Genomic DNA, 27,162 nt, shown 5'->3' on the forward strand with positions numbered 1-27,162 from the left:
AGAGGTTTGCAGAGTAAAAATCTAATAATCATGGATCATATATCTGGCGAATATTTCAGAATGGATTTCTCCTCGTGCTTTACTTTCACATAAACAGATTCATTTTTTCAAACATGCTTCCACATGTGCTGTTCTGTCTGTGGGCCTTCATTTTGTTCGATCCTTCTTTCTAACTTCATGTTGCTGGCTTTTGATTTGCATTCTGTCTTTTCTGAGCAATAAAAGCTTACAGTGGGAAAATTTATTAATGTATTAGCAGTTATTAAGCAGTATTAAATCATTACTTTTAATATTTTGAGTTGTTTAGAAGTCTGAAACACAAACCAGTATGTGCTTGCAGGGCTTTAAATGGCATGATTTGTTGCCTTTCTCTTATTTTGAAAGGTTCATCTGTGCTTTAGAAAAACTAGTTACACAAGAGGCAAAACAAATGTGAACAAAGTCTACTTGATAGATTTCTCTGTGGGTTTTGGTCACATGTCACAGTCTTCAGCAGATGGAGCTTGCTCACAATGAGTTTCTCGCATTATAGAGACTAAACCATTACTTGATTCACCCATAGCTAAGATAATAACCCTACGTGCCAGCCAAAAGTGGAATTTGTGTTTAACTGAAAAAACAAATCTAAGTTGTACTCCAGCTTAGTTTTGTTATTCAAATGTCTCTATAATCCAAGTCGTGTCTGACGCTCCCATCACCTCTTTTAACCTCACAGTAGATGCTTTGGCCGCTGCCTTTGGCTTCTTTGCAGAGTTTATGCTGAGCATATGTGTGCATATTTGTAGTTTGGAGCTCATTGCTTGTGAGTTATCCCACCTTTTAATACACAATGCATAGCAAGCCAGTACAAACCAGCTGATTCCAAGATGGTTGGATATTGAATCCTTAAATTCTACAATGCTGATCAACTAGAAGAGAATGTTACAGTGTGCGTCTTTAGAAGCTGAAAGTTTACAGTGCATTTTTCCACACAGACATCTCCATTAGTGGCTGTTGGCAGTAAATTGTGATCCCTTTCAGTGATGTCCTTTATTATTTGAATATAATGGGTGCCGGCAGCGACACTGTCAACTCATCTGCCCTCAAGTTTTAGAGCTGGATATAAGAATTGCAGTCACCTTATCTAAGAAGCTGGGAAAGAAAAGTGACTGGACTTCTTTAAGTTTCTTGATGATGTTTTACCTCTCACCCAAGATGCTTCTTCAGTTCTAAGACCAAATGGTGGAGAATCCCAGGTATTTAAAACCCTAGCACTACTGATCATGTGCATCGTCACATGAGCTAAGGTGAGAAAAACGGTTATTATCAGCAGAGGTTTTGGGTGGAACCGATGTGAGACCTTGCCTTACCCTATCATGTGAATTGTTGCGATCAACTGACGCAAGATATGAGTGGGCGTTAAGGCGTCTGGATTTTAGGTGTTAGACAGTTGGTGCTGTAAGCCACCCCCTCTGTTTGAGGATGGTCGTTCACATTGGACATAGATGGCTTCTTTCGCTCCTCTTCCATCTGTCTTCTCTGTCCAAAATGTGGACATTGGCATCCTTGAAAGAGTGACCTTTGTCCTTTAGATGCAGATGTACAGCTGAGGTGGCTCTTCTATGTCCCACTAGGGACATCCACTGGTCGCTTTTCTTTCCAAGCTCCTTAGAATACCAGGATGACTGAGATGCTACACGGACATAGTCACCAAATCTTTTGGATTGATTCAGTGGTTCAAAACGTTGGTGCCTGTTGCTGTAAACAGAGCACTCAGCTGTATATTATGGGGGTTTTTTTTAAAGGGGAGAGGAGTGATAGCCTGCTGCTTTACAGGCTGTGAGGGGGTTTATGTGTTAGTGTTACACTTTCCACCAGAGAACAGAAGAAGGCGAGCCGCGATCGCCTGGACTCACAAGTTTTCTCCCTCTCCTCGCTCGCGAATCAGAATACTGAATGAGCGCGGGATGCTTGGGAACAAGCGAGGCGGGAGAGAGTGGAAAGACATCAAAGGAAGTGGCTGCCAAGATTTTTTCTTTTTTTTCTTCTTTTTTTTTTTTTTACAGACTAGGCAGAAGAGCTTCTTTTCTTTTTTTTTAAATTGGCTGTGGTGTGGCTCAGTGTGAAAGTGGAAGGGAAAACGCCTGTGGAGTCGGTCTAATGTCTAATAAAAAGCAGGGAGTAGGTGTCGTGTAGAGAGGGAATAATAGATGAGAGAGCGAGGAGCGCCGTGGGGGGGGGGGCAGGTTGTCCACGCTGACATTTCTGGGGCTGAACCCACAGTGGGACTCAAATTGACTCCCGACTGTAATCTGTACAACTCGCGTGACCTCTTGATCACTGTTGCTCTTACTCAGTCTCACACACACACACACACACACACACACACACACACACACACACACACACACACACACACACACAGCCTGCCACTATGTGTTGGCCAAACACACTCTTGGTTTTAAAGATTTAATGTGTGTGTGCCCTAGAGTCGGTCATGTGGAAAAGGTAGTCTGGGTCAAGGAGCGGGCGGAGGCTTCTTGAGATAAGAGGCTTGGGGAGCACTTGTTAATACCCCTCACCCTCTCTCTTTGAACACACATGCCCGTGTGTGTGTGTGTATACACATGACTTCAAATATTCAGCACCTCAGCTTCTCATTCACCCACTCTCCGTCCTTGTCTCTGTGAGTTAGCTTCAGGGCCATAGTCGGTCATGGTCTTCCCCCGCCTCGTCCCGATTGGCTAAAGGGTTCAGGGTCCTTTAAACGGAGTTTGCTGGTTGGGCGGCCCTTCCTCCCGGTACCGTTTTTTGTGGGGATTATGCTCCCCTCGATTGGGTACGCTCCCAAACCCCTGCATCTGCTGTAAAGAGAGGGAAACGAGTGATGGAGAGGGGAGGAAGCAGGAAGGGGGAGGGGCATTTTCCTCCCTACTGTCTCACTTGGCGTTTTAGTCAAATTGTGCTCGTCTTGGCCACACATGTCTGCGTGTCAGTGAACCCATGCCGTCACTAAAGTCCTCGCTCAGCACCGTCTCAGCTAGCTCGACCGCTGTCATCTCTGGGTGACGGCAGATGTGGATGCAAGGCTGACTTTGATCGACTGGGAATCACGCTGGAATAACTTTTGTTTTTTAATCTTGGTGTGAAAGGTGGCGAACAGATTTTTGTTCATTTGAATAGAAGAAACTGCTTTTGTCATATTTTAAAATCAAGTTACGGACACATATTTCCCATTTTGAGCATTTTTTTTGTTTTTTTGGGGGGGGGGTTTCACATCTTTAAGTTGGCTGCATGGATGCTCTCTGAGCTGATTCTACATTCATCTGCAGCCTCTCGCCCTTTGGGGATCTTCTATTGTCTCCCCTTCTGCTGTATAGCATGATCAAAAGAAACCGCCGCAGCTCCACATGAATCCGGCATGAAACCATAAACGGCAAGCGGAGCACTATTTTTGAGGAGCCAATGCCGCCACGGCGTCTTTTAACATAACTGTGTCTATTTGTCTGATTGAAAAATCACGCTCAGGTAATAAAACACACGTGGAAGCTTACACAACCTGTAGGAATGGAGGTGATGGCATCTTGTTGGAGGGGGCAGGTAAGCAGCCTGGAGCATGGGGGAAATTTAGATTTCTGCCCATGACACAAGGCGCCATCATTCCAGATGCTTTTTTCATGAAATTGTGCATAGCTGCATGTGTTATTCCTGCCAAAGGAGTGACGGATGTGTGACGAGGATGAGGCTATAAAATCAAAAGGCTTTTTTTTTGTGTGTGTGTGCTGTATTAACACGCTCCTGTGTGTTCATCTAGGAGGAGCAAGCTGCCAAACTGAAGGCGGAGAAGATCAGAGTCGCCCTGGAGAAAATCAAGGAGGCACAAGTCAAAAAGGTAGGACCACCTCTTAACTCGCTGACTCTTAGAAAGTGCAGGGATATAAAGCCCTTCTGACTTCTAATAATTGCCGTCTTGTCATATTTCGTGCACGCCGCATTTCTTTGTGAACTTCATTCACAGCGAGGCGGTGAAGCATGCAGAAAATAGGTCATTGCAGTGTTTGATTATGTGTGTGCGTCTGCTGGAGGAGGGAGCAAGGAAGCGGAGACGGGCTTCAGAAAAATAACGCAGATCCACATAAGACATGTTATTTATCCCGCGTATCAGCTGAACAACAGGAGCGCTTTGCCGTACTGACAGTTTGCTTCCACTGCGAGGTCGATATGGGACTCCTCACACAGACAGGCCTTTTTTTTTCCCAGGCCGGTGAATGAACCGCCTCTGTGAATGAGACCAATGCCATTTAACAGAATGGTGTCCTTTTTTGCACGCAGTGAATGGTTGAAGCCCAACAGTGTTACAGCAAACAGGGCTAGAGTATGGCGAGATAAAGGGTACTGGTACAGACAGGACACGAGGAAAAAAAAAAAACCTCGGCTAACACAGGAGAGCGCTTTGATGTGCTAAATTATTCGTGCCCTGTTGTCGGCGTTTTACACGGCCAGCAATGATTTGAATTTCACGGAAGCAGTTTGAGTGCATCTGGATAAGAAATGGATCTTAAAGGATTTAGATGTTAGATTTAATTTAACTTTTTTCCCTCTGAGTGGTGGGAGGGGGGCTCTCCTGTGAGAAATGTAGGTCAGACTCCCCCCATGTCTGAGGCTCATCGCTGTTCCTGCATTCTCATTGGTCTGCGCTTCAGTTCAATCATCCGTACTGGTGCGCAATTGGACGTCAGGGTCGCAGTTGGAGGTGACATGCAGGAGGGTCAAGGAATCCGGGGCTTTATTTGGTTTCACACATCGAGGCTGCGATTGTGTGATCCAGGATTTGGCACGTGTGCGAGTGTGTCGTATTCAGATTAGTTTAAGCTTTCGTGTTCTGGTTGCTTAAAGATGCCCAAACTACAGCCATGTTCGTAGTCATGTTTAGTGGCCATATGTGGGACATGGAGATCCAGTAAATGTTTAAAATGATCCTCATGAACACATGATAAGATGTCATTCTTTCACTGAACTGAAGCTACAAATTGGAAAATGTTCAGCTTTCCCTCAAAAAAAATACTAAAAATCTCGTACGAGTTAGAATTTCAGTGACCTCGACCTAGAGGTTGATCAGTAGGTTGGCGGTTTAATCCCTATCTGCTCCATTCTGCATGCCAAATATCCTTGGGCAAGATACCAGCCGATGTATCCACTGGAGTATGAATGTGTGTGAATGTTGGATAGTAAGCACTTACAAGCTTTTAAGAATGGTAGTGTGAGTGATTGAATGAGGCATGTTGTATAAAGAGCTTTGAGTGCTCCGGGAGAGTAGAAGAGCGCCGTATAGGAATCAGCCTGTTTACCATTTAAAAATCTCAGAAGAGTTTGAATTCCAGTGACCTTGACATGAAGGTTAAAGGTCAAATTTCCTGAAGATCACCTAAGACTTCCAAATTCTTAGCATCAACTAGGAGGCTGAGGGATAGCGTTCCCTCCACATTTTCCAAAACTGTCCAGTGGGCCTTATTGGAGTATTTGCTGGGCTAATTCTGGCCCCCAAGACTTATGTTTGACACCCCCGATCTAACGCATGCATGACAATAAATCTTACATGTTGATGTCATGTTTTAACGTTTCCCTCTTGGCCTTCCTCAGCTGGTGATCAGGGTCCACATGTCCGACGAGAGCTCAAAGACCATGATGGTGGACGAGCGGCAGACAGTCAGGCAGGTGCTAGACAGCCTGCTGGATAAGTCCCACTGTGGCTACAGCCCTGACTGGTCTCTGGTGGAAACCATCACTGAGCTGCAGATGGGTAAGGGAGCAATCGCCTGAGTTGAATAAACATTGTTTATGGTTTTGCTTCAAGCTGCGCTTGTAGCATAGGGTTGAAGTTCAGGGGTTCTCGCAGCATAATACACAAAGTAATATGTAATAGTCACGGCCCCAGTTCCAGGTCAGCAAAAGAAACCTGTTCTCGTCTGTTCTTCATTACCCGTTCTCGCTCCTCCTTTTTCTCAGAGCGCATTTTTGAGGACCACGAGAACCTGGTGGAGAATCTGCTAAACTGGACCCGGGACAGCCACAACAAGCTCATGTTCATAGAGCGCATTGAGAAATATGCCCTCTTCAAGAACCCTCAGGTAACCGCCCGTTACTTTAAAGCTACACGCGTATGATGGCGTGTTCAACAGACCCAGGGCCAGATAACGTCCTCTCCTCTTTTAACTGCTCTGCGTTCGGTGTGCAAATGCCGACTGTGTATGTTATACGCGCAGAAGCATTGTTTATGCATGCTGAGTGCCTGCATAGAGCCAGAGCGTGAATAACAGAGTGTGTGTTTTTGTAGGAGTGTCAGAAGTAGGTCAAAGCAAGTGAAAGTGAATAATTTATTTACACATAAGATAAGGTGAGACTCTCTCCCCCTCCCATCCCTCCAATGACTTCACTGTTTTACTCAATTGCTTCCAGAACTATTTGCTGGGGCGGAAGGAGACATCAGAAATGGCCGACAGGAACAAAGAGGCTTTATTAGAGGTAAGATGGTGTTTTATAAAGCAAACCGCAGACGTTTGTATCATTCCTGTTAATCTGGAGCGTTGCTTAGATGACTTATTTAATGGGGTTTTGTGCAATCCTTCAGGAATGTTTCTGCGGTGGCTCAGTGTCTGTGCCAGAGATCGAGGGCATCTTGTGGCTCAAAGAAGATGGGAAAAAGTCATGGAAGAAGCGTTACTTCCTCCTCAGGGCTTCGGGGATCTACTACGTCCCCAAAGGCAAAGCCAAGGTCAGTGACGGCTGGTGTACAATCACGCTACTCGGACACAGAAATGAAGATTAGGAACAGAAATGTGGCATTTAGGGTTATGAGAAGCAGATCCACACCAGATTTGTGGCATTTCCTGTTTGGTTTTGATCACTTTGAAGAACAGCAGTTGCGTGCGTGGCGTTTGAGTGCACATGCTCCCTTTTTAACACCACCATCCTCCCAAGTAATTTTCAAATTTTAACACTGTAAGTTCACAGTGGCACCATGGAGACATTTATAAGTCCCATAGTACATTTCAGTCCCAGCTCTGGTACTGAATAGGGCCTTCTAGATGTAAGTTAGACCTTTAATAGCATATAAACACAAAACGTAGACTAATGAGGGACTTTGCATAATTATTTCAAGCCATTCTGCAGCTGCTTTACTCATGCACTAAAACAGCATGAAGTTTCTATACAATGACAGCACAAATGTGGTGGGTAAAATTCAGTTTCTTCACACAGAACAGCAGCAGCAGCCAACAGCGGTCTCTTTTAGGTCAACCACGCATCAGTACATGACACCGTCCCCTGCCTCTCTTTCTCCACAGGCATCCAGAGATCTCGTGTGCTTCCTGCAGTTGGACCATGTTAACGTGTATTACGGGCAGGACTACCGCAGCAAATACAAAGCTCCCACTGACTACTGCCTGGCCTTGAAGGTGAATCCCTGTAGCTGCATGGTGAAACGTTGCGTTGTCCTGATTGGCCTGCAAATAACAGCAGATCTTAATGTTCCTCCAGAGACCTAAACCGGCACAAATGAGCACTTAGCTAAGAAAGCTAAGGATTATGTCCAGTTCTGTGTGTGATACAGATCTTGTAAACACAACGTGCAAGTCAAATAATTAGATGTCTGCATATCTGAAGAAATCTATAACAAGAGAAATGAGGCATGATAACATGGATGGGATGTACACGTGTCCTCCTTTGCATCTGTTTAAAGTAGAGGTTTGAACACATCAAATGGTTCTTGTAGTCCCCAGAGATACGCAGTCTTAGCACTTCACTGTTACCCCCATGCACTTAGTACCATTAGTCTGCTATTAGAAAATGCCTCTGGAGATCTTTTCCAAAGAAGTTGATTGGATTAGTTTAATCTGAATAGAAAGTTTATTTACTGACTGCATTTAATGTAATGAATAAGCACTTGTCTAATAAATTGCAAGAGGATGCTTCGATGTCAATTCCACATCTTATTTGTTTAAAAATCCTTTTATCTTGAATCGTTTTGCAGTGTCTGTGCAGAGCACTTAATGATCATAATACTTGTTTTATTTGCAGCATCCACAAATCCAGAAGAAGTCCCAGTACATCAAGTATCTGTGCTGCGATGATGTGAGGACGCTGCACCAGTGGGTGAATGGAATCCGCATCGCAAAGGTTGGTTTGAAGCAGAGTTGCTGTTCAAGGCAAAGAAATAAGCAGATAAATGTTTTGTTTTAATTTGTGAAATGCATCTGTGTTCTTCGATCTCATACAGTATGGGAAGCAGCTGTATTTGAACTACCAGGAAGCCATGAAGAGGACAGAGGCAGCCTACGATTGGTCCTCTCTCTCTACGTCTAGCATCAGATCTGGCTCCAGCTCCGCCAGCATACCCGGTTAGCTCACAAGCTAGGCAAAGCACCACTAATGGCTCCTTTAAACGCATCATCATGTCCAGTGTAAAGTTCATTCAAAATGGAAGCAATTTAGCTTTAAAAACAAAAGCACTTCCATTTTTCTTACTAAGTCAGTGCCAAGTTATGCTAGTTATGCTACCAGATAGAAGTGGAGCGTATTGTAAAGGCTTTTTCAGACATGCTCACCTACCACTGTTGGAGGTCACTCTGAACACAGAACAAGTCTGAATGCAAACACACATATTAACAAACAGGCACTAGACAGGTCTCTTCTGTCCTTTTAACTTGCTTGATTCACTAAAAAGAAACACATTTATGTTGGAGAATGCTCAGAAACAGTAAAAAGATGTACATAATAAATATTCTATGTCAAATCTTTTAAATTTTTAAGAAGGATTTTTGGCTCATCTATGATGCATTTCCAATATTACTAATTGATAAGAGGCCTTTTACAAAAGGCTTACAGTTTTTCATTTGTTCTTTCAGAGTCCCAGTCGAATCATTCGGGCCATTCTGACAGCGGGGTGGACACGGGCTCCTCTCACGGGCGTTCCCAGAGCGTGGTGAGCTCCATATTTTCAGAGGCCTGGAAGAGGGGTACCCAGATTGAGGAAAGCTCAAAGGTATGAGTTTCAGCGTGTTAAAGTCGCATGTTTGCAGGAGGATGTGTGAGTCACGTGACCAAGCTAACACTGACTCTGTTCTCTGCAGATGAGAATGGAGGCGTCCAGAGGGGCCACGCTGCCGCACGGTTCCCACAGCCACCGGCATCACAGCCAGCATTCAGTTGACCACTCAGCCCTGACGCCGCCTCCACAGCAGCCTCAGGCGCAGCCTCTATCACGGCCTCAGTCTCAGCCCCACCCCCAGCAGCAGCAGCAGCAGCATCCCCCACAGCATCAGCACCCATTGGTGCAACCCCAGATGCCAATTCAGCTGCAGCAGCAGCAGCAGCACCCGCTTCCCCAGCATCCGTCTCCTCAGGAGGCAGTTCCGCCACCGCCACCACTGCAGGCAGCACCACCACCACCGCTACAACCACCACAGTCTGCTCAACTACATCAACAGCAGCTGCAGAAGCAGCAACAGTCACAGGCCTTCAGCAACTACAACCACATGCCCCCACAGGAGCAGCAGCAGCAACCAGCTCCCGCACCCCCTCCCCCTCCCCCTCCCCCACCTCCACCACCGCCTCCCCCACCCCCTCCACCAGTCCAGACGGTGTCATATCAGTCACCGGCTCTCACAATGTACAAGTACAGCACCATCACCAGGCTGCAGAACCAGAAAGGAGGCAAGATACCTTTTCACCTCCCTGCTACAGCCCAGCAGGTTCTGCCCACGACTCCACCACCTGCATTGCAGCCCATCAAACCAAACGTCAATCACATTGCCGCAAGGACTAATGTGCCCCCGCCTCCTCCACCACCACCTCCCCCTCCCCCGTCCATGCCAACCCCCGGGTCTGCCATGGCTGTGCTGAAACTGGGCCCACCCAGTCCGGCTACTCCACCGGCTTTCATCCCTCCACCCCCAGTTCCTCCGCCTGCTCCACAGACCAATGGAATTGCATTTCCTCCCCCGCCGCCGCCCCCACCACCACCAGCTATTGCAGCTGCTCCCGCGAGCCAGCCTGTATACCACAGTGGACTTAAGCAAGCGCTGAAGGAGCGGTTTCCCAGCCCGCCACGGGACCTCCCGTCTCCAAACGGCGGACTTGAGGATTCCCCACCACCTGCCCCCACGCCACCACCCCCGCCTCCTCCGCCTCCGCCACCACCGCCACCGCCTCCTCCTCCTCAACAGTTCCAAGTACCGGCCCAGTTTCCACCTCCTCCCGCACCCCTGGCAGCACCACTGAAAAACTTTAACCCAGGCTTTCTCCCTCATACTGCTCCCAAGCCCATGTCACCAGTCTCCCCTTTCCCTCCTGCCCCGCCTCCTGCCACAATGAGTTGCCCGACCCCAGCTCCACCACCACCCCCTCCTCTACCTGCACCCCTTAAGAAGCAGTTCAGCCTCCAGACAGGCCACACCTCCACCCAACCCCCTCCAACTCTGCCTAAGCAGCATAGTTTGTCCAAGCCAGCAACCATTTCCACAGGAGCCCCTCCCACCATGTCTCTGGTGAAACAGCTAGCCAGTCAGTTCCCAGGAGCTTCATCCCAAGCAGCCGAGCCTTCGAAAGCCCCACTCTCTCCACCTGCAGTTAAAACCAAACCAAAATGGCAGCCTGGGGGTGGCCAGCAGCTGCAGTCTCCCGAATTCCCTCCTCCTCCTCCAGACAGCAACACCGGCTTCCCTGCTCAACCACCACCTCCCCCACCTCCTCCTCCACCTCCCCCAGCACCAGTCACAGGTCCGACGCCACCTCCTCCTCCCCTTCCTTCTGGAAACATGGGCTCCCCCATAAAGAGGTCACCCTCTGGTTCCTCTAATTTTGGAGGCAAGAAACCTCCTCCCACCCCCCAGAGGAACTCCAGCATCAAGTCCAATGCCTCAAACTCCTACGAGGAATCCAGGAGAAATTTGCTCAGCAAGTTTGCTCCCCAAGGCAACACTGCCCCTCCCTCCTCATGTCCTCCCTCCAATGGCTCGCCTTCAAAGGAGCCCTCAAATGGACCCCCTGCTCCCCCAAAACCAGGAAAGCTCAACCTGGCTAACCTGCCCCTGGCACTGCAGGGCAAGGTAAGCCAGGCAAAGCAGTCTAGTGGCGACTTCCCTTCCCCACCTCCTGAGTGCTCCTACTTCCCACCTCCTCCACCTGCCTCCGAGCTCTTCCCCCCTCCACCACCTCCAGGTAATGACGCCCCTACGGGCGGACCTCCTCGAGTAGCAGTGGTGAATCCCCAGCCCCAGGCTCCTCCTCCTCCACCACCCATCTCCCTCGTCAGTAACTCAACATGGGGAAAGAGCTCACTGAAAAAGACTCCTCCGCCCACGCTCGGGCGGCGTAGTAACAACACCCCAGAACCACCTCCGCTCTCACCACCTCCACCCACTTCCCCAAAAGGTAGCTCAGGCCAGCCCAACTTCTTGGAGGATCTGAACAGGACACTGAGGCGAAAGTCAGTGGGACGCCAGGGCTCCGCCAACTCCGCCAGCCTCTCGGGCAAGTTAGACCCCGCGGGGACCATGGACGACATGGCGCTGCCCCCGCCGCCTCCTGAGCTGCTCCTGGACCAAGGAAAGCAAAGCAACGGAGGAAACGGTGGCTATATGTCCGGAAACATCTCAGGCTATGCAACACTACGACGAGGACCCCCTCCCGCCCCACCCAAAAGAGGGGATGGCACCAAGCTTACTGGATAGTAGTTGAACTTGTCTATAAGGACACAATGAAGACGAATGAATAGACAATGAAATAATATACTGAAGTAAAAATGCATTAGTGGAATACTCTTCTCTTCTCCTGGGGACACAATAATAAATGACTGTGTATATACTAAAAGCCAAACCAGACCATCTTCAATTAGTGTTTGCTAATTCTTCATTTTTTTATTGCTTGGCTTTCTGGACGAGTGAGGTTTACAATACTGGGACACTTTAGACTCAAACAGGTTAAGTTGGAGGTGTCTAAACTATCCAACCTCTCTGGAACATGAAGTTTTTGCCCCGTACGGTATAACCCCACTTGTCTGGTACACCAAGCAGCTCTGAGTAAACACTAATAATAAGACTTTGTGCAAATATTACTGGATCCAGGTCTGAGCCAAATCATGCATCTGCTTCTTTGCCACAAGTTTGTGCCACGTTACTGGAGACGCAACACAGAAAACAACAAAAACTCATCATGATCTCTCTGCTTTGGTACTGCATGGACAACATGTAAACAACAAGCTGTAAAACATGAAGCTGTGTGTGTGTGTGTGTGTGTGTGTGTGTGTGTGTGTGTGTGTGTGTGTGTGTGTGTGTGTGTGTGTGTGTGTGTGTGTGTGTGTGTGAGAGAAAGAAATGGACTGAACGTGCATCCATGCATTGAGTGCATGCATGCGTATGGTGGTAGTACTTAATCATCATTAGGGAAGGCCTTCATGGAACAGGGATTGTCAGGTTTGCTTTTATATAAAATTATTTAAAGATTGGTAAATGGAAGGATTTTTTTTTATATGTATAAGTGTCTTTTAAATAGATTAAAGCCTAGAGAGGAGGAGATCAACATTAGCGCACAATGGAATGTATCTGGAAGAAAAGAAAGGCAATGATTCAGTAAAGTCTTTTGTCTCAAGCATTTCTAGACTGTTTCACCACTTGACAAATGCAAATCAGAAGGAAGCCTTACTCTTAAAGTCTTGCACAGAGGTCAAAACAGAAAGGAAGTATCTTCCAAAGGTTTCCAAAAAAAAAAAAAGCATGGACTGTGCAGCTGGATTTAAATTAATGCAAAACTTGTACTGGACTTTGTAGAAAAGGAGAGAGGAGGAGGAGGAGGAGGAGGTCTGTGATGGTGTATCTTCGTGGACTGTGCGAGTTCCCTGTGTGCTGGCTTGATTTCGGACCTTATCCTTCAGTTTGTATCTGTACAGTTGCAGCTGCTGCTCCGTTACCGTTGGTTCCCCCACCGCCTTCTTAAGTTCACCGTCCAGAAGGTGGCGAGCACCGACTGGATTCAGCCACGTGAAGTATCGAAAGAGAGATGCATTTTATCCAGTTAATGTACAGAGCGTCGAATCATGTAGTTTATTATAACACGAATCATCTGAATGTTCAATTCAACTTTGTGTCTAGGGAATCTGGTTTCCTCGTGGTGCCATTGCTGCTCCATCTCTTGGTGCACAGGGTCAGAGGTTATCTAGGGGGTCGACTATGAAGGGTTTCCATTTCTAGCAGCGATGCCTTCGTTTTTAGGGTGCTAGTGCTGTCCTTTGACATGTCCGTGTGTGCCAGGATGACATATCATGAATATTTCAGATCATTTAGACTGGCTTTGGTGTGGGGTGGTGTTGATTCCATACAAGGCCTTGAAGACAGTGTATCTTTTTTTTTTTTTCTTATAACTGAACGTCATTGTCCTTACCGGGATGTTTGCTGCAGTACAGTATGTAAGTTATATCGATGTGCTGAGGCGAACACGTGGGGCCAGATGAAGAAAAATGTTTGCAGATGAGAGTAAATGTTTCCTCTTGCATATAAACTGAAAATCTCAATATAAATGTTTAAACCAGACCTCAACCCGTCTCTGTGTCGTTTGTTCAGTTAATTTAAAAATTATGTGTAGTTCAGTGCAAAAGTCTTGAGTCACCCCTCATTTCTTTTTATTTTGTTTCCAATGAGCCTTTCTTCAAAGTTTTTATTTGGATATTGGCTCCTTTTTCACTCATTTTCATTCCAGTTGTTGTATCTGAGCATTTTTCTGAGGAATATTTTTGTTAAGCCACCAACACTAACCTATGAGTCATTGAAGTATAAAAAAGCAACTAACTCATGGGATGAGCCGGTGTTTGTGTCTACGCAAAAGACAAATTGGAACCAGTGTTAAATTGTCTCTTTGTTGCTAGCAGCCTGTCAGAAAAACTCATCGTTTCCATTTCTTGAGTTGAATTTATGAAAAATGCCACAGATAACGCAGTTTAACAGACATTAAATATTTATGTATTGTTTAAGCTGAAAACCTTCCATGTCGCTACATGGTGTGGAGTGTGTCCTTTAAAAATTTGAGGAAAGTGGACAACTGGAGGGGGAAAAAAGAATATCTATGGCAGGTGAACAGTATCTGAAAGTCATCTCCTTAAGAAATAGGACAAAAGACCTGATACATGTATCTGGCCCCTCAGCTGATTCCTCAACTGTTCACTGAAGCCTCATCAGAAATGCTCTGAGTGGAAGGGTGGCTGCCAGGAAGCCATTATTATGGAAGGGAAAGTGGGAGAAAAGGGTGAAATATTCAATTTGGACTGAAAATGAGTGGCCACTGGTCTTATGGAGCAATTAACCCAAATTTAAATCTTTTGTTGAACTAATAGTCAGTATGGAGGTGGTCAGGCAAGAGGTACAACGGTGAGTATGGACAGCCACATGTAAAACACGATGACAGCTGTGTCATGGTTTGTATTTCAGCCACTGGTGTTGGAGTAAAAACTGATGAAATTATAAATATACAAAGCACCATAACACTTTGATCCATCTTGCAGTACCATCTGTAAAGCTTCTGATTGGCAGCGGCTTTATTGTCTTCAGCATGACAGTGATCCTAAACAACACAGTAGAACCATACCTGGATAATACAACATTATTAGTCATGGATTGGGCTCCCCAGAGCCTGCACCTCAACATTATTGAAACAGTGTTGGATCATCTTGACAGAGAAAAGAACAAAAGGCAGAAACATCCAAAGAAAGCTCTGAATGTCCTTCAAGAAGCCTGGAGAACTATTCCTGAAGACTACTTAAAGACATGACATGAAAGCTCCCTAAGAGGGTTCAGACTGTGTGGAAGAATAAAGGTGGTCATGCCAAATATTGACTTTAACCCTCGTTATAATTGTACAAACTCTGTTTTTGCCTTACACACTGTATTTCCCTGTATCTTTGCATACTTTTTAATAAATCATTGCACCTAGTTCCAATTTTTCTACCACAATATAAAGAAATGAGAGGTCACTTAAGACTTTTGCACATCTCTGTATGTTTATTTGGTTGATGTGCTGCATTCAAGTGCAATTTACAAGCGACTTGTTCGATTGGTAGGTCACACACCCCCTCTAGTGGCTTTATCCTACCCTACACTTGCACTCAGTAGCGGTTTTTGATCTGGGCCACATGGGCCGTTGCCCAGGGCGGCATCACGGGCATCGGAAAAAAAAAGTTGTTTGCATCCATGCTGCCCCGACATCATGACAGCGCATTTTTGGGATTGCATGGGCACCGGTCGGTTTTCTATCGCCCATTTAATGGGAGTAAGGGCGCCCTCGGTTTGCGACGTGCGCCTTCTGCTTGCGGCACAGGGAGGAGAGGGCGGGGTGGCCGCGGCAGGGGATTCTCTGGCTGGCTGAAGCGGCATCTAATAACCAGCTGGCAAAATAAAAACAAATCAACAAACACGAAAACAGCAGACATTATGATACAGACTTATAATTTGCACTGACTGTACCCCTGCATTTAATGTTTTTTCTTTCTAAATTCTATACGCGAAAAGTCAGCGCGAGAGCCCTCGGTGCGCCTGCTCGCTGCTGAAGTCAAAGTAAACTTTATTGTCATCTCCGCTACATACAGTCCAGTATATAGAGAGACGAGACGACGAGGCTCCAGTTACAGCATTGCAAGAAAACAATAAATATAAGAAGAGTAAGAAAATAAATATACGTTTTAGGACCAGGGGTAAAGGGATCAATAGCAATTTAAAATTTATAATTTACAGTTTGATGATTTAAAGTCTCACACACAACCTGTCAAAAAGCGAGAGGGGCCGGCTGCTTCCAAATAGAGCACATTTCATTCATAATGTTGTAAATCCAAGCCCATTATGTATTCCTGATTTGTTCCTGGGTTGTGCGAAATCCCACAAATAAACCAAAGCGAATCTGTGAACTAAGGTGTAGGTTTATTAGGTTATGTTGTGGTGATCCTCGGGCTGGGGGATGGGTATTCATACTGGAGTGCAAAATTAAAACCAATGGAAGATGGACAAGAAAAGTTAAAAACCATCAGGTGCTCAGTTTAGAAAAAAGAGAAAAGGAGGAAAAATTAGCAAAAGATACAGGTAAGCAGATGTGTCATTGGATAATGGCAGGTCATGTATCCTGAAACAATCATAATCAGAATACTTTATTAATCCTTAAGGAAATTATGTGGGTTACAGTTGCTCCAAGAAGAAATTGTAAAAAAAAATAGTAACAGTAATGCACTAAACTCCAAACAATACATGATGTTACAGATTTTAAAAAATAGCACTACTATATACAGCTCACTCAATTATAAATATCAAGGATTAAGAGAGGGGATTATAAACAAATATCAAGAAAAATGACAAGAACGTTACAGAGTAGAAAAGAGCGTGTGTAAAAAGAGTGTGTTAGATGGAGGAGTTGTACAGGGAGATGGCCACAGGCAGGAATGATTTCCTGTGTCGGTCAGTGGTGCTTTTTGGTAATCTCAGTCTTACTGAACGTGCTCCTGTGACTAGCCAGCACGTCATGGAGTGGGTGGGAGGTGTTATCCATGATTGTCCTTATCTTGGACAACATCCGCCTCTCAGACACCACCCTAACGGACTCCAGCTCTATCCCCACAACATTACTGGTCTTGTGGATAAGTTTATTTAGTCTGTTGGCATCTGTGACCCTCAACCTGCTGCCCCAGCATGCACCAGCATAGAGGATAGCACTGACCACAACAGAGATACAACAAGATAACATTAATTAGTAGGAATAGTGATGTTTGTTAGCCACGTGGCTATGATAGTAAACAGTAGACACCGATGTAGTTTATTGAATCTTTTGGACTGTGTTCAGCACAATATTAATTAGTCATTGTCGACTGTTGATTTGTCCTATTCTCATTGTATGATGAATTATAATGGCTGTTTGTTAGCCGTACTACTATGCATACTCTCTCTCTCCATATATATGTGTGTGCGTGTGTGTTTGTATGTTTATCTGGTTAAATTCAGTATGGCTCCGAAAACAGTTTTTACAATAAAATATGTTAATGTACAATCCTTAATATGTTTTATGTGTGGGTGTGGGGTCAGAGGGAGTGTTCGCCCAGGGCACCAAACAGGCTAGGACCGCCCCTGCTTACACTCTAAACATGTTGGTGCTCAATATAATGTTTGACGAATAGAAATTTAAAACATAAAAACAGGTCTATTTTCTTTGTGTTTCAATAATCATTCAGGAGCTCTGTAAATTAAATGAGAATTAAAGGGGGACAAAAAAAATTGCAAAATATCTTAATTCAGTTTTTTTTAATATATATGATCAGCACCTAAAAGAAAGTCATGGATAGCTGAACTTTCACACTACATAGTTGCTGAAAGTGTCTCCTCTGGGTCGGTCTTCTGCTAACTGGTTGAACCGGGAGCCACCAGGCTGGGCTGAAGGTGCAGCTGGAGCTGGGACTGCCAAAAGTTTTGGGGTTGTTAGTCCACTTATTTGCACTTAACATCCAAAAAAGTTTTAAATAAAGATCACTGTAAGAAAAAGACAAAAAAAAAATGTGAAAATGTGCCTACCTCTGTTTGCAAATGGGGCATTGAACTGGTGTCTCCTTCTCAAGAACACCTGTGGAAACAAAGCCTGGGTATTCATGTGCTGTGCAGTAAAGGGCAACAACTGTTTGGCTCTTGAATTTGTGCCACTCTGACTCTTGACTCACCTCCTCACTGCTCTCTGAGCTGGAGCTGGAGCTGCCATCGTGGCCGCACCTCAGAGAGACCACCTGGGGAGATGTGGCCATCATTCGTACCCGGGTGGAACAGGTGAAGGAGGGCTGAGGGTGGGTAAAAGAGAAAGAAAAAAGAAAAAAAAAACCCTGCTTTATTAGTCTGTGTGATATTTCTTTAAATACCTGGTGGCCGCCGTCCCGTCACACAGGGGCACATTCTGGCCAGTAAACTCGTGCCAATGTAAACAACAGGCTGTAGCACTGAGTCAACATGTGTCCACTCCAGGATACAGATATCAGCCCTTCACAGGGAACTATCCACATAATATTCCAGCTTCTGACTTGGCTAATTTATTTATTATCTCACTGAAGTATTTGGAAAGCATTGGTTGGTTTAAATGTCTCACCACAAAGTAGCCAGGCCTGAAGGCACAGGCCTGAGGGTCGTCTTGGGAAGTCTTTGCACACTGAGTCTCCTTAATCCGAAAAACCATCAGCAGGTCGACGGTGTCCAGGCCCGTGGGGATGACCTGTCACACGTGGGATATTCAGGACAAATCAGCTGTTGCCATACTGCTAAATGCATTAAGCGCACAACAGGCTCACCTTTGTGACAGAGCCTGTAGTGACCCGGTAAAGGTGGCTGGCAGCATACACAGAGTTGACCTCTGCCAAAGCTGCTCCCAGAGCGCTGTCTGCCGCAGACTGCAGCTCAGAGTTGTACAGTGGGATGCCTTCAAAGTCACAGACAAGGAGGGGGGAAAGGTGAAGTTACTGAATCTTATTTTGAAATGATCAGGACAGAAAGTTACTCACCTGTGCATCCAAGAGACAGCAGCAGGGCTGGGAGGAGCACGTATGACTTCATCTTGACGATGGACACCAAACCAAAATGCCTCAAAGGTTCATCTACTTCTCTCTAAATATACTCAGCACTGAACCTGTGCACCGCCTCTTAAACTCCATAACCCCTTTAAAAAAAAAAAAAAGCCTCCCTCTCTTGCACTGTACTGTCTGCCCAGCTTCCTTTTATGTCCTTTGGGTGCATTCCAGCACCCATACTACCATACGATGTCCTAATACACTGTATGTCAAATGCAATGTGACAAACAACCGGGATGTCCTGCTGCATGAAATATGCTAGGTCCATTCTGATCCTGAGTCCTCTACATGTATGGTAGGAGGTTCAAAGTTAAATGATATGATAAAGCAGTGTGTCCCAGTCACATGCCCTTTGTAAGGATGATAGAGATGTGTACTGAGTGCAAAAACCAAAAAAAGAAAGGAAAAAAAGGTGAGTCCAGGCTGATGTGCTAAATTAAATCAGTAAATATTTGTGTATCCTCTATATGAGACTTTCTTAAACGTAGAAGATAAATTCTGATGATTTAGAAGCTACTCGAGACCCTTTATAATATATATTTGCAGACTTATATTACAATTTAATGAAAACTGTCTCAATCCACCTTATATATCCACTTGTTCTGCAGCGATGACCTGACTGATGATAACAGCTCTGAGAAATGCTTTTGCATAAAGTGGTTTTTATCTCAGTCATGTTAATCTCCCCTCTGTTTTCTTCATCTTCACAGATCACTGACCTCATCTGTCACAGCACATTTCAACATCAGGTCAGGTTCGGGCATTTTGACAATTTATAGGCCCAATAAGAATAGTCCAGACTGTAGTTCTTAGCTGTTAGCAGTTTATATAGTGAGACACAATAGCAACAATCCCTCCCACTCATTGTATGTTTATTAAATTCATCCTTGATATCAAAAATACATTCTGGAAATGTGAGGAACTCTAACTCTTGTAAACAACGATTATGTTTCCTGTTATTTTGTTCCCTTTTCAGCATAGTTTAGCACACAACCCTCCCCTTCAGACACAGTTCACCCCAAAAATGACTTGATTCTAATCTAACACACACAAAGAATAAACGTTCAATCAGTCAAATTAATTTGGCTTTAATCATGTGACAAACTAGAGCGATTTCCACATCTGTTTTTTTAGGCTATGGGGCAGTATTGTTTTAAGTTTCAGAGCACTAATGTGCAGCTATCACATTAGAAATAAAAAGCAGCACTGAGAGTGCCCGCGGTGTTAAAATAACGAACTTTAATTAAAGTGTTTATTTTACCACTCGGTGTACTAAATCACCATATTAATGACTTTCCCCCTTGTAAAATTTTTAAATCATCATCTGATAACATCTCTGATTGGAGTACATGATGCTCATCCTCATTTTATGAGGGATTTAGGCTTCAGTCAGCCACTATAACACATCATAACACTGCTCTGTTGTGCTTTTATCCAGCCAGACTGTTTTGGAGGCCTCTTGAATATGAAAGAATATATTCTGAATATACAGGGTGGGCCATTTATATGGATACACCATAATAACATGGGAATGGTTGGTGATATTAAAGTCCAGTTTGTGGCACATTAGTATATGTGAGGGGGCAAACTCCTCAAGATGGGTGGTGACCATGGTGGCCATTTAGAAGTCGGCCATCTTGGATACAACTTTTGTTTTTTCAATAGGAAGAGGGCCATGTGACACATCAAACTTACTGGTAATGTCACAAGAAAAACAATGGTGTGCTTGGTTTCAGCGTAACTTTATTCTTTCATGAGTTATTTACAAGTTTCTCTTTGTTCACAGCCATTGACATGTTGAAGAGGTTAACACGTGAGGAGCGGATCGAAATTGTGTTGATATCTGGTGAACGCAGTAACCGGGTCATTGCAGCAGATTTCAATGCAAGACACCCTACGAGACCACCCATCCCCCATGCTACAGTTAGCAAACTGCTTGCTAAGTTTCGTGAAACTGGTTCAGTGTTGGATTTGCCAAAATGTGGACGCAAGAAAACTGTCACTAATGAAGAAACATCAGTGGCTGTCCTAGCTTCATTCAGCAAGAGCCCACAGCGTAGCACTCGCCGCATGTCACTGGAGAGTGGCATTAGTCGAACATACCTTCAGAGGTTATTAGCTACTCACAAATGGCACCCTTACAAACTCCAGCTACTGCAGCATCTCAACGAGGATGACCCAGATCAGCGCACAGAATTTGCAAAATGGGCAAACCAAAAATTGGAACAGGACCCTCAGTTCACGCAGAAGATTTTGTTCAGTGATGAGGCAAACTTTTATGTGAATGGTGAAGTTAACAAACAAAACCACCGCTATTGGTCTGACAATAACCCACATTGGATGGATCCCCCCAAGACTGTTGGAACAACAAAAGTGTTGGTTTGGTGTGGTATATGGGGTACAACGATAGTGGGTCCATTCTTCATCAGTGGAAACCTCAAGGCCACTGGATATTTGAAATTGCTACATGATGATGCGTTTCCCTCTTTATGCACTGAAGCTGGCACGTTCCCTGAGTTTTTCCAACAAGATGGTGCACCACCACATTACGGGTGCCAGGTCCAAGCATTCCTAGATGAACAGTTTCCTGGAAAGTGGATTGGTCGTCGTGGGCCAGTTGAATGGCCCCCAAGGTCTCCCGATCTGACCCCCTTAGACTTTTATCTTTGGGGTCATCTGAAGGCAATTGTCTATGGTGTGAAGATACGAGGTGTGCAGCACCTGAAACTACAGATACTGGATGCCTGTGCTGGCATTTCTCCTGCGGTGTTGCTATCAGTGTGTGAAGAGTGGGAGAAGAGGGTTGCATTGACAATCCAACACAATGGGCAGCACATTGAACACATTTTATAAGTGGTCAGAAACTTGTAAATAACTCATGAAAGAATAAAGTTACGTTGAAACCAAGCACACCATTGTTTTTCTTGTGACATTACCAATAAGTTTGATGTGTCACATGGCCCTCTTCCTATTGAAAAAACAAAAGTTGTACCCAAGATGGCCGACTTCTAAATGGCCACCATGGTCACCACCCATCTTGAGGAGTTTGCCCCCTCACATATACTAATGTGCCACAAACAGGACTTTAATATCACCAACCACTCCCATGTTATTACGGTGTATCCATATAAATGGCCCACCCTGTAGTTGCCACTGGCCTTGTGGTACTCAAAGGATCAAAATGCTGCTTTTCTTTAAAAAACAAAAAATTTTGATGATTCTCAAAGGACCATAAAGTTGTATTACTTCATTTCTACAGTCTATGGCAAACTTACCAAAACAATCCAGATGGATAAATGCCATCACAGTAGATTCCACTTTGGGGTGAAACATCCCTTTAACACACATCACTTTAACAAAACTGGAACAACAGACAACGTTTCAAACTCTTAAAAACTACAACCTCTAAACACAGGATTATGGATGCATTCACACCCACTACATGAAGAACATTTTCATTACTTACATTAAGATTTATTATCTGAGTCATATTCACGTTTTATGGGAATGATTTTGATCCTTGAGTTGAGCGGTGTGCTCAAAACATCACTTAGTTTTGTTCTGTTTTGTGGGCTTTTCACCCAAAATTAGAGCCTTCAGTTGTTCTGATTCAGACTTTATTCTCTCTCATTTCTACTTTTAGGAGAAATCCTGGAACTAACCTTTGACTACCTGTATTTGGGAGTCTTTTATCCACAGCTCTCTGCGTGAGCACATGGCTGATCTGCAGCCCTAAGTGCATCAGAGGAAAGGTGCTGCGAGTATCAAACATCACAACACGTGCACAAACACACATGTAGAATAATTCCTCCTCTCATCGCTCGAGCGTTCCTATGAGTGGCTCAATAGCGGCTAGAAAGCAGGCTTCAAACTCTTGATCTGAGAAGCGAGCCACAGACTGACGCGCGTTGCGCCTGATCTGCAGGCGGCTGGTTGGCGGCATAGCCAGAATCCTTTGGATGGCTTCTGCATAGCCGTCCTCGTCATCAGCAAGAAAGCCAGTCTGACCCCCCTCAAAAGGTACAACAATGTCCAACTTGGGGCCGCCAGACTTGTGAGCCAGAATCACCTTCCCTGCTGCCATACACTCGACGACACCTAGAAGGGGGGGAAAGAGAAAGAAGTTGGATATTTTCAAGAAAGTCCCACTTTAAAATAGACATTATGTCAAACGGATTGATTACCTATTCCAAAGTGTTCATTCCACATGGTATGAAGTCCAATTGTAGCTTCCCCCATCTCTCTCTTCAGCTCCTCAAAGGGTACATTCAGCTTAAACTCTACCCTGTCAGCCACGCCCAGCTCCTGGCACAGCCCCCTCAACATGAGCACTCTGTCTTCATCTTCCTGGTTCCTGCATCCACCAATCAGAACCAACTTCAGTGCTTCTCTTCCCCCTAACCCCTCCCTCCTCCTATCGAGCACCTTTTTAAAGGCTCGAATCTGCAGCCGGTGGTCTTTCTCTGGCCTGAACTGCCCAACAGAAATGATGGAGTGGCACTTCCTGTCCCCGTCCTCTTCGAGCAGGATGTCTGTGAAAGCGCTGACGTCACAGGGCGGGTAGACCACACAGGTGCGGTTGGGGGAGCGCCAAAGTGATAGGATATGATCGAGGGTCCAGGAGGAGTTGACCATGATCAGGTCACTGCAGGAGCCGGCCATGCCGTAGAGCAGGGCGAAGAGACAGTAGTAGACCACCTTAAAGGCACTGAGGAAGAGGCTGTTGGAGATGTAGTCTGGGTTGTTGAACCTGAGACATTAACAGTGTGACACGGTTAGAAAACAGCAGTTTAAAAAAAAAAAATTAAGAGCACAATCAGTTAACGTGCTCTTTGAACACAGCATATACCTGGGGTTTCTCTCTCTGATGACAGAGAGCATGTCAGTGCTGATAGTGGGGTAGTGAACATAGCTAGCCACGCTGCAGCCTCCCAGGTAGCGGAACAGAGGCAGAGTAAAGGCATAACCCATGGAGTCGATGTAAATGTCTGGGACAAACTCTGTCAGTGCCTCCCACCCCAGGAAGACAGATCCCACGCTCTGTCCCAGCAGGGTGAAGTGAGGAAACAGTCCGGGCTCCACGAGCAGCCGGTGCCTCAGGAACACAAACTGAACCGGGCGGGGGAGCACGATGTTGAAGCGACGTCGCGCTCCCTCCAGAATCTGCTGGCCTGTCACCCCCAGGTCCCCTGTGTACACCACAAAATTGATATCTGCGTACCTGTGGAGACATCGAGGTCTTTTATGACTTTTAAGACTCACCTTAAAATTGTGCAGGAAATGCAAAAAGACACCCAGCTCTACCTGTTCTGCAGCGCTCTGATAGCACACCAAAGCACCCTCTCTCCTCCTCCCCCAGCATTACAGTAAGGGTGAAAGAAGGCCACAGTGGGACGTCCGTCCCTTGCTCGCCGCACAGTCCTGTTGCTCTGCAGCCAGAAACGCACTGCCAGCACCAGCAGGACCAGGACAGCAACGAGCAGAACACAGAGGAACAGCAGGGGCAGCAACAACTTCCACAGTAAACTGAAACACAAGGGTAGAAAATGCTGAGTAGTTCTGTTAACCTGGGTTATAATTCATAAACACACTGAAGATGAAGCTTTAGAGAAAGAAGCAGAAAGGAAAATACATCCGGGAGATAGAGAAGACAATACATGGTAAAACCCACAAAGTAAAAGACACCAGAAAACAATGTATAAACCTTTGTGCAAGAGAAAGCTGAAACCCACACAGGGACATGGAGAGCATTCAAACCACACAGAAAGGCTCCAGCTGCAGGGCTCGCAAAATTTCAAAATCTCTGGTAGCCCTTCGGGCAGGCACTCTTCAGTTTTTGGCAGCCCAAAATAAATTTAAGTAGCCCGAATAAAAAAGAGAGCAATTTTTTAATGTTTTGTTTCCTTTACAATATTATACATTAAAGTATAATATTGTAACGGAAACAAAAATTAATCAGAAAGTTGTTAAAATACAAATCATAACAACTGTATAAAAATTACAATCATCAACTCAAATACTTGTTTCTAATTGAACAGAAATTTCTATGAACTTGTAAGAACTGTGTAGAACATGAATCAGTCTGTGTCAGATCCTGAATCTGAAATTTCCACTGAAGTCAAGGGGAACCAAGATCGAGGCCATTTGCTTTTTGAAGTTTGCAAAAACTGCTAAATTTGGCCAATGGTAGTTCACTCTTTGGAACATAGTACGCTTTTGAAAGATTTTTCAGGACTTCTTCTTGTGCTTGGTTTATTTTTAGTATGTTTTTTGCAATTGCTGTTTGTTCTGGGAAAGATATTGCAGACTGGGCAATAATGCATTTCTTGCGTTTCTCATGGGTTCTGATGGGGTCTTTCTTAAAATTACTGGTCCCAGTTACAAAGGCGCTTGTCGACTCAAACGAAATGAAACTCACAACACACCCGGCAGAACATCATGTTATTTAGCTCGTCATATTCCAGCCACGTAAATTCTTTTGTCCATGAAACCAAAAAAGCTGAGCTTTCTTTTTGCCTCATAGTCTGATTTGTCATAACTTTTCCGTTTTGTGGTAGGCTTTTATTTGGCTGCCCCTTCTTCACCCTGACCTGTCTTATTTGGCTCAGCAGAACTAAAATACCGGCGTAAATCCTGCTGCTTTTACAGGCACTCACATAACGGTCAGCGATTCTCTGTGCAATCAACCTCTCACATGTTTAAGCTTGCAGATTTCACTTGTCACGTTTGAATAGTAGCTAATGAGTGATAAGACGATGTCAGAGGAATTGGTGCGCAATTAATCGTCACTCACCAATCAGTGCTGCCGCTCTCTACACACCGTTCGCGCGATAGCAAAGTGAAAGTGAAAGCAAAAAACAAGCGCAAATTCAAACGTGATTTCAATATGTCGTATATTGACAGTGGCTCATCGATGCCAATAACATACTTACTCAACTACATTTGCGAAAGAAAATGCAAAAGCACTGACACATATTTTTCCTTCCTATGATAGCCCGACGGGCAGGGCTGAGATGGATTTTGGTAGCCCGACTGGAAAAATCGCTAGCCCCGGGACGTCGGGCTAGCGATTTTGCGAGCCTTGAGCTGTGACGTGACAGTGCGAACCCCTCCACCGCCATGCTCTCGTGTCCACGTCAAGGCACTCTGTGACCCCTGTATGACCTCTGTTTCTTTTATGCACCATGTATGATCACACCTGTATTATTTTACACTGTTTGAAGATTTCCCAATGAAAAGCAGGTTCTGCAGGAACCTGAGCAAATGTGAAACACAGGCAGTTCTCGCGATAGTGTCAAGATGTTTTGCCATAAAGTGATAAAGTCTTTCTACATGTAATATTTGTTTCCCTTTGGTTAGTCAACGGGCTAACCAAAGGTAAAATTTGGTTAGCCCATAAAATGAAAGAATAAATAAAAAAAGATTTGTTTGGCAAGTATCTTTATAACCCTGCATTATTGTAACTATATTATAATCAATCCAGTCCTTTTTAGACAACTTGATACAACTGTGAAAAACGCATTGTTTTTAATGTCAATGAGACTTGAGTTTGCAGGAAAAAAATGATTGCAGTATCTACCTTGTAACAGGAATGTTTTTTTCTGGCTCAAAAAGATTTGACATAATTCATGAGATATGTTTGGTTTACATTTTTTGACAGGCAATCACTTTTTAGAACAACAGGTTCCTCTCGACCTCTGTCACTATTAAACCGCTGGCGGGTCTAAAATCCAACAGATATGGGTCAAATTTAACCCGGAAGAGCCTCAGTATAGAAAAAAAATGTAGCACACGTACAATACTTTTTAATGCCTTTATTCTTTTTTTGTATTTTGGGGTTAGTTTAAGAAATATAATCAAATTTGAAGTTAAAGAAATGACGTTTAGGTTGTTTTTACTGCTATCAAATGTCAAAACAGGTCAAATTTGACGCGAACAGTTTTATGAGGGTTAAAGAAACCGTGTTACACATTTATAATGAGTGTTTAACTTGCATTACATTTTTAAATAAGGTTAATATAATATATTGTTAAAATTAAAGCTTATTAAAAAAATTTTTTATTGGATTAAATAACTGTCCACCAGTCCTCTGTTGGATTTTATAGAGACCTTATATTAACAAAGCGGAACCCCCCGGCCTGTGCACATACATTTCCCCCCGTGCAGGGAAATTAGCTCAACAGCTAAATAACCAGAGCTTTGTACAATATTTCACCGCTCTTAATCGTTTCTATCTTTGACCAAAGATCGTCTCTGCTACTACAGAACTAGCAGCAGCACCCGAAAAGAAAAGGACACAAGCTAACTCGGTTAACCACGCGACCGTTTACCCTGTTACCCCGGTTTGAGCGCGTGCTTTAAAAACAAATATATCCTACCTTGTTAACTCACACAGATAGTGAGCCAGCTGATCGTGGCCCGACATCTTGGCAATGGAAATTTAACAACACATCACAAAAATCGCTTCCACTTTCCCCCTATGCTGTTTTCTTCCCCTGTTTCCCCCTCAAACTCTATAGTGTTTCCCTTTTATCTGGCGCCACCCACAGGCGAGGAGGTGT

At 44.7% G+C, this 27,162-nt stretch overlaps 3 protein-coding genes across 6 annotated transcripts in view; 1 reads left to right on the forward strand and 2 right to left on the reverse strand.

Annotated features, from left to right (window-relative positions):
* Nucleotides 1-13,568, forward strand: part of raph1b (Ras association (RalGDS/AF-6) and pleckstrin homology domains 1b) — a 42,482-nt gene extending 28,914 nt beyond the window's left edge. For all 4 annotated transcript variants that reach the window (XM_039606895.1, XM_039606897.1, XM_039606898.1 and 1 more), the window contains 10 exons: nucleotides 3,794-3,871; nucleotides 5,620-5,779; nucleotides 5,986-6,107; nucleotides 6,436-6,501; nucleotides 6,608-6,751; nucleotides 7,323-7,433; nucleotides 8,056-8,154; nucleotides 8,255-8,375; nucleotides 8,883-9,019; nucleotides 9,108-13,568. In XM_039606895.1, coding sequence (XP_039462829.1) covers nucleotides 3,794-3,871; nucleotides 5,620-5,779; nucleotides 5,986-6,107; nucleotides 6,436-6,501; nucleotides 6,608-6,751; nucleotides 7,323-7,433; nucleotides 8,056-8,154; nucleotides 8,255-8,375; nucleotides 8,883-9,019; nucleotides 9,108-11,708 — 3,639 coding nt within the window. In that variant the 3' untranslated portion in view covers nucleotides 11,709-13,568. The remainder of the gene's footprint in view (nucleotides 1-3,793; nucleotides 3,872-5,619; nucleotides 5,780-5,985; nucleotides 6,108-6,435; nucleotides 6,502-6,607; nucleotides 6,752-7,322; nucleotides 7,434-8,055; nucleotides 8,155-8,254; nucleotides 8,376-8,882; nucleotides 9,020-9,107) is intronic.
* Nucleotides 13,569-17,283: 3,715 nt separating this feature from the next.
* spp2 (secreted phosphoprotein 2) lies at nucleotides 17,284-18,696 on the reverse strand. The gene is made up of 6 exons (XM_031738484.2): nucleotides 18,536-18,696; nucleotides 18,326-18,453; nucleotides 18,127-18,249; nucleotides 17,711-17,824; nucleotides 17,568-17,616; nucleotides 17,284-17,453 (listed from the first exon to the last, which is right to left on the reverse strand). The coding sequence occupies exons 1-6, from the start codon at nucleotides 18,585-18,587 to the stop codon at nucleotides 17,350-17,352; spliced, it is 570 nt and encodes a 189-aa protein (XP_031594344.1). The 5' UTR covers nucleotides 18,588-18,696; the 3' UTR covers nucleotides 17,284-17,349.
* A 2,956-nt stretch (nucleotides 18,697-21,652) lies between these two features.
* alg11 (ALG11 alpha-1,2-mannosyltransferase) lies at nucleotides 21,653-27,120 on the reverse strand. The gene is made up of 5 exons (XM_031738427.2): nucleotides 26,980-27,120; nucleotides 23,906-24,127; nucleotides 23,451-23,822; nucleotides 22,786-23,351; nucleotides 21,653-22,699 (listed from the first exon to the last, which is right to left on the reverse strand). The coding sequence occupies exons 1-5, from the start codon at nucleotides 27,024-27,026 to the stop codon at nucleotides 22,416-22,418; spliced, it is 1,491 nt and encodes a 496-aa protein (XP_031594287.1). The 5' UTR covers nucleotides 27,027-27,120; the 3' UTR covers nucleotides 21,653-22,415.
* Nucleotides 27,121-27,162: the final 42 nt, after the last annotated feature.

This window comes from Oreochromis aureus, linkage group 23, assembly GCF_013358895.1.
Source record: "Oreochromis aureus strain Israel breed Guangdong linkage group 23, ZZ_aureus, whole genome shotgun sequence".
NCBI lineage: Eukaryota > Metazoa > Chordata > Actinopteri > Cichliformes > Cichlidae > Oreochromis > Oreochromis aureus.